The 6,625-nt window shown below is 40.6% G+C and overlaps 2 protein-coding genes across 2 annotated transcripts; both read left to right on the top strand.

The window, feature by feature from the left end:
• LOC141429276 (lactosylceramide 4-alpha-galactosyltransferase-like) lies at positions 1–1,058 on the top strand. The gene has a single exon (XM_074089566.1). It carries the CDS (start codon positions 366–368, stop codon positions 1,056–1,058), a length of 693 nt encoding a protein of 230 aa, XP_073945667.1. The 5' UTR covers positions 1–365.
• A 1,733-nt stretch (positions 1,059–2,791) lies between these two features.
• LOC141429274 (lactosylceramide 4-alpha-galactosyltransferase-like) lies at positions 2,792–3,919 on the top strand. Its single transcript, XM_074089564.1, has one exon. The coding sequence runs from the start codon at positions 2,867–2,869 to the stop codon at positions 3,620–3,622; it is 756 nt and encodes a 251-aa protein (XP_073945665.1). The 5' UTR covers positions 2,792–2,866; the 3' UTR covers positions 3,623–3,919.
• The last annotated feature ends 2,706 nt before the right edge of the window (positions 3,920–6,625 follow it).

Here is a 6,625-nt window from a genome sequence, read left to right as displayed (position 1 = left end):
TACTATAACTATACCTACACCAGCCAGCAAGCAGCGCAGCCGTCCGGCCGCCGCCAGTACACGCCGGGCAGGCACTGTCGGCGGTTGATTGTTTGGTGTTTTTATAACGTGTCCGCACATACGCATCTTAACATAACAACGATCTAAATTTAAACCAGTGAGTGAGTGAAAAATAAACCCAACCAATATTTTAATTCATTAAGACTAAGTGCTGATGCCATGCGGCCAACATAATCTCGAGCCGGTGATATTCTGATTCTGTGAATACAAACGTTCCATATTTTTAACAGTGACTGAATCATTATAATGCCAAAAAACAGGCCAAATTGTGATAAAAAACATTTATTAGATAGGTAGATAGCAAGATGTTTTACAGTAAAAAACTAAGACGGCGGAAGATAGTTGCCTGCACTGGTTTGATTGTGCTCTGCACACTGACCATATTGAACAGTGATCTCTCTCCAGATTTATACTTCATACATTGGGGTCCTTTGGAGAATACAACGTGTCATTACATGGAGACAGATGGTAACTTGCCACGCGCTGATGGAAAAGACTTTAAGCCTCCAGCGAGGTCTATATTCTTTCACGAAACTTCCTGCAGTGGGGAACTCAACTCCCGCCAAGCTTGTGCAGTAGAATCCGCAGCCAGAGCGCACCCAGATTGGCAAATTAATGTTTTGTTTGCAGCTCCTGTGAAGGACCATACCTTGAAATCGGGGGCCGTCGCTCTATTAAAAAATATAACGAATGTCAAGTTTTTAAGAGTGCATATAGAAAAGTACGCGAGAGGTACTCCTTTGGAGTCTATGGTGTCGGGCGGTGCATTGAAAAGGACAAGGTGGCGGATATCCCATTCATCAGATGTGTTACGATATCTGTCGTTGTACAAATTCGGTGGCGTTTATTTAGACTTGGATGTGGTTGTGGCGAAACCTTTCGATTCCTTGGTGAGGAATTGGGCTGCAAGGGAGACTGCTAAGTCGGTAGCTGCCGGAGCGCTGGCTTTTTCGAGAGACAACGTAGGAAGGGAGGTGGCTGATGCTGCTATCAGGTAAGAATGGATCTTATATCTGTTAGAGGGACCGCACGACACGAAATTCGAGTTTCGTAGTAGCCCTGCAGGCGCGCGGCAATGAATGGGTTAAAGAGCTTTACAGACTGCAATGCAGGATAATGAATAGATTTCTTTTTCCGTGAATGGCAACACTGGCATTGATCGCTCGTTTGAACTTGTGATTTTATTTTGCTTAATATACAAAATGTACACACCCAATATCATATTTTCTCAAGTTTTTCGCGATTCCCAAGGTTAAAGAATCGACTTGCTTTAAAATTCCAGAGAAATAATGCGTTGTTTGGGAGAAACGTGTCAAAACAAGTGTTGTTGAGCGCTATCCTGCTCTGTTCGTTTTTTTTCCCGTTCTGGCGGTTCACTTTTATATTATATTTTTTATACATGTCTAACAGCTATAGCGATAGCGACAAATATACTTGTGTACCTAATTTTAAATTTATACCCTTGACTGTACCTGGTTATCTATCCAACTACCGCATTCTTATCATATTTAATGAAAGATTAATGGTTACCTACCAGCCTGCCTATCATCATTATTGACGTTTTAATGATAACCTTTTTTACGTAAAAGATACCAATTTAGCCACAAGTAACGGAAATAATAATCAACTTTTTACACCGCAACGCGAAGAATCTGGCGCGACATTTTATATAAAATAATTTTCTGCATTTTCATCAACGACAAGGACGGATGACCAGCCGCCTTATTGTCTAACGCTCGGGGGTAAGGCCTATGTCCGACAGTGGACGTCCTAAGGCTGATATGATGATTATGATGATGATAATGAATTTTCTGCACAAAACTGTAAAGATGTGCGTTAATTAATTGGACCATTTCGCAGTTAAATTTAAAAAATTACCATCAGCTTTACCCAGAAGAAAACATCGTGAATAAACCTGAACTCATCTACGAAAAAATATAATGGTGATTTCCCATACAAAAGCTGTCATTTGATTGCGATCGCGAGCGTCAAACAAAAACGTTAGGCAATACGGCCTCTGGTCTTATTAGTAAACTCTAACACAAACTCGACACTTTTAAGTTATAGATGTTTATAAACACCTAAGAAACTTATACTGTCCTGTCCGTGTCGTACACCTAGTGCCATCCACGAAGACGCGTGATTTTGACAAAATTAGTCATTAAAGACATTGTAATAAGAACCACGGCACGCGTCATCGTGAATGACTACCTATACCCAACTTTAGAATAAGATGGACCCATGTTTACCGTGCAATTTACTTGACCACGTAAATCGATTCGAAGATAATTTTTTCTAATTCTTAGAAAACCATTAATTGTTCTTTTTCTGTCTGTGAGGTCCATTTGAGAAATTTCACATTTGTCTCACATTTGCGATTGATTAAAAACCAATTAAAAACTAAATGAGCAAGGGAGACTGTAACGTGAAACGGACCTCACGGCATGATGCTAATGTCATCTAGCAATAAATCGAATAAATCCTATGTCAAAAACCCCCATTCAAATTACGTAAATGCAATTCCCATCGAAATAGTAAGTAAAATATTTCGATGGCAATTCCATAAAGGCCACATTGTGCCAAAGCTAAAAAACATTGACGATTGTGTTACGAACTCTTTTTATTTATTTGTTTTTGGTATTTAAAAAAAACTCTGACCAAAGAGTATTAGTACCTATAGAGTTGATGACACGTTGCTGAGTGACCGTTCGTTGTTGATTCAAAGCTTTGATCTCTTTGGCTTTGATTCAAAGAGCCAGGTGAAGAAAAAATTTAATGTTTCATTAATAACCGAAAATACAACAGCATGAAAAGCATCAAAATGACGTACAAGAAGATATACTCGATGATTTATAATTTAATGTTCAGTAATAAACTAAGGAGACGGAGAAAGATACTCGCCTGCCTTGCTTTGGGCGCTGGTATCATGGTCGGTACGGTGATTTTATTAATCAACTACTTCAATCCAGATGTATACTTCCTATATTGGGGTCCTTGGGATAATACAACATGCCATTACATAGAGACAGATGTGACGTTACCACGAGCCGATGCAAGAGAGTTTAACCCTCCAGCGAAGTCCATATTCTTTCACGAAACTTCTTGCAGTGGGACACTCAACTCTCGACAAGCTTGTTCTGTGGAATCTGCCGCCAGAGCGCATCCTGATTGGCAAATTAATGTTCTGTTTGCCGCTCCTGTGACGCACTATGCCTTGAAAACTGGAGCCATATCTGTCATAAAAAACCTAACCAATATCAAGTTAACAAGAGTACATATAGGAAAATACGCGAAAGGTACTCCTTTGGAGTCTATGGTGTCGGGCGGTGCGTTGAATAGGACAAGGTGGCGGATATCTCATTCATCAGATGTGTTGCGTTATCTTTCGTTGTACAAATTCGGTGGTGTGTATTTGGACTTGGACGTGGTCGTGGTGAAATCTTTCGATTCCTTGGAAAAGAATTGGGGTGCAAGAGCTGCGGATATCTGGGTAGAAGCTGGGGCTATATCTTTTTCAAGAGACGAGGTCGGAAGGGAACTAGCTGATGCTGCCATCACGTAAGAACTTAATGTGTTTTATGTAGTCTGCCGTGCCGTGCCCAGTTTTAGAGTAGAACGAGCCCATGTATAAGTGGGCCAATCAACTATTTTACCCACACTTTGGGCGTCTCCTGCGTTACCAAAAAATCGTACTTCCAACAAGAAATTTCACGGTTTAATAGGTTGAACTTACGTAGGATGGCATGAATTCATGTACACCATCTAGTTATTGAATTACAGAAAAAAACATGTTTACTTACAAAAATCTGCAATTGTTTGAAAAATGTCGCGGACTGATTAGTGTGGGTAAAAAAGTTGATTGGCCCAAGTAGATGTCCTAAAAGGCGAACTAATGGCCCAGGATAGATGTGCTCTATACGTGCAATGTGGAAGGCAAGGGAAAACTAGTACATTTTGCCAAGAATAAAGGTCAATTCGTACATTTCATCGAGCACTTAGACGTTTCCCTCAATTAAAAATACAGCGATCCGTCGCGTCTTGGTGCGAGTTCTCCCAAAAGTCGACAGAAAGGTTAGAGACCAATCATTAACCGACGACCACGGCCATTCTGTCTATTCTGTCTCTGAATTAAACGTAGTAATATGTAGGTAGTCTAAAGGATTTACAGTTTAGTTTGTAAGGAGTTATAAACCAATCCACACGAATACTTATATAGGATGTCCGCGAGTCTGACTCACGCAACCATGTCGCCGTTGACCCCGTCATTGTCTGATTGAAGCTCCACATTGACCTCGATAATCTATTGTTTCGATGTTGAATTCTTAATAGTGCATAGATAGTGGTTCTTTGTGGACAGTTAGCATTTTCGCTAGACACCAAGAGATTAAGAGTTGTCCCTCTTGGTGTGAGAGATGTGTACGACCGAATGTTTGTTGACCTGATAATTCATGCGTTAATGTAATGTGCCAGAAGCGCACGAATTAATACCTTACTTGCTTGCTTGGTCGTACTTGCCTGCGCCCATTGCCGAAGTCACGTAAAAATTAGTCAACCAGGCGAGTCCAGTTGGTATTTACTTCTTCACCATGTCAGCCGAAAGAGCTTCACTGCTGGACATAGGCCTCCCCAAGGCTCTCCACTCGGACCGGTCTTGTGCTTTCCACCGCGATCCCGTGATCTTACCAGTAGAACTAAGGTTACCAACATGAAACTGAAGGCAGTGGGCGGGGCACATTGCTCGCAGGACTGATGACCGATGGGGTCACGTTCTCGACGGGAGACGAGCTGTTGGTAGGCCTCCAACGAGATGGAGCGACGACTTGCTTCTTATTAGTTAGAAATTAGGTCAAAGACGCCGTTCTTGGGTCTATTTAATATGCTGCCACAGATGTTTAAATGTTTATTGGCCACAATGGTACATCACAATGAAACTGCCACCATTTCTTAATACCGAAAATAGCTAGTAGACATTTTTTTTTAATATATAACATTCTCGTGTCATAATGTTTGTGGCGAAACTCCTCCGAAACTTCTTGACCGATTTTTATGTTTTTTTTTTCGTGCATATTCGGTCGGTCTGAGAATTACACGTAAATTTTTTTCATACTTCAACGCGGACGGAGTCGCAGGCAACGGCTAGTATTTATTTATAATTTTACTAAAAATAATATTGTTCCTAACTAATTAGGTAAACAATAATGAGAAGAAGTCAGGTGGTATTTTTTTTTTTTTTTTTTTTTATACAGTATAGGCTTGCGTTTGGCCACAATCACGCCTGATGGAAAGCGAGGATGAGGCCTACGATGGAGCACGCTTGCCTGTAAATGCTCATTCACCCTAGACTTGAAGGCGGCCAAATTGTAGTGTTCAGGAAACACAGTCGCAGGCAGGGAATTCCACTCTTTTGCTGTGCGATTGATGAAGGAAGAGCGAAACGCTTTTGTGCGGATTTGGAATACTGACAACGTAAGGGTGGAGACCCGCCTACTTCTGGTCGACCTGTGGAAGAAAGGAGCAGGTGGAATAAGGTCGTGCAATTCCGAAGCACATTCTCCGTAATGTAGCCTGTAGAATACCGACAGGGAAGCCACTCTTCTGCGATGACGAAGGCTCTGACGACAAAAATAATCGCATCGCAGGTGACGCCGATGAGCCTCTTCGCTCGCTGTTCTACCGAATCCAAAGCAGCTAGCTGATATTCAGCAGAACCGTCCCAAAGGTGGCAGCAATACTCCATGCAGGATCGGACTTGGGCTCGGTAAAGACCAATGAGCTGGTCCGTAGTGAAGTATCGCCTAACCTTGGATAGGATACCAAGCTTTTTCGCAGGTATATCCATCCAGAAGAGATTATTCATGAAATATATAAAAAACTTTTCATTTCATTAACCCCCGACGCAAAAGATGTTATTATAAGTTTGACCGCTATGTGTCTGACTGTCTGTCTGTGGCATCGTAGCTCTTAAACGGGTTTTTTTTACTTGATAGCAGGTTTTATAGTGATGGTTCTTAGACATGTTTTATGAAAATCGGTTCAGCCGTTTTTGAGATATTGAACTTGAAGTGACAAAGTGGGGGTTTTCCAACTTTTTGTTGGTTAGTTATTTTCATTTCATATCCATCAAAATTTTGTATTATGAGTTTTACAGGGGTACACTACATAAATACGAAAGACGAAATTTCGAAAGTCGAAATCACGAACTTCAAAATACCGATTTTTATAATTCCGAATGTTTTAAAACTCCTAATATGACTATTCCGATTCTTCATAAATTCGATTTTGATAAATCCGACGATTAAAAATACCTAATGTTTAAAATGACGATGTTCAAAATTCCGAATTTTAATAAACCGAACAAATAACAAGTCCGACTCAATAATAATCCGAAAGGTCAAAAATACTAATTCCGATTACTAAAATACCGATTTCAAATCCGAATATCATACACCAATCAATAATAAAATCCCGACTTATTAACTTAAGCTATGTAGATTAGGCTAAACAGTATATACTGTTATTGATTTTCAGCAATATGACACAAGGTCGACGGAGCTCCGCTTTGCGG

The sequence above is a fragment of the Choristoneura fumiferana genome, chromosome 6, assembly GCF_025370935.1.
Source record: "Choristoneura fumiferana chromosome 6, NRCan_CFum_1, whole genome shotgun sequence".
Taxonomy (NCBI): domain Eukaryota; kingdom Metazoa; phylum Arthropoda; class Insecta; order Lepidoptera; family Tortricidae; genus Choristoneura; species Choristoneura fumiferana.
The sequence above is the reverse complement of the archived record's forward strand: the minus strand, read 5'-3'. Positions and strand labels throughout refer to the sequence as shown.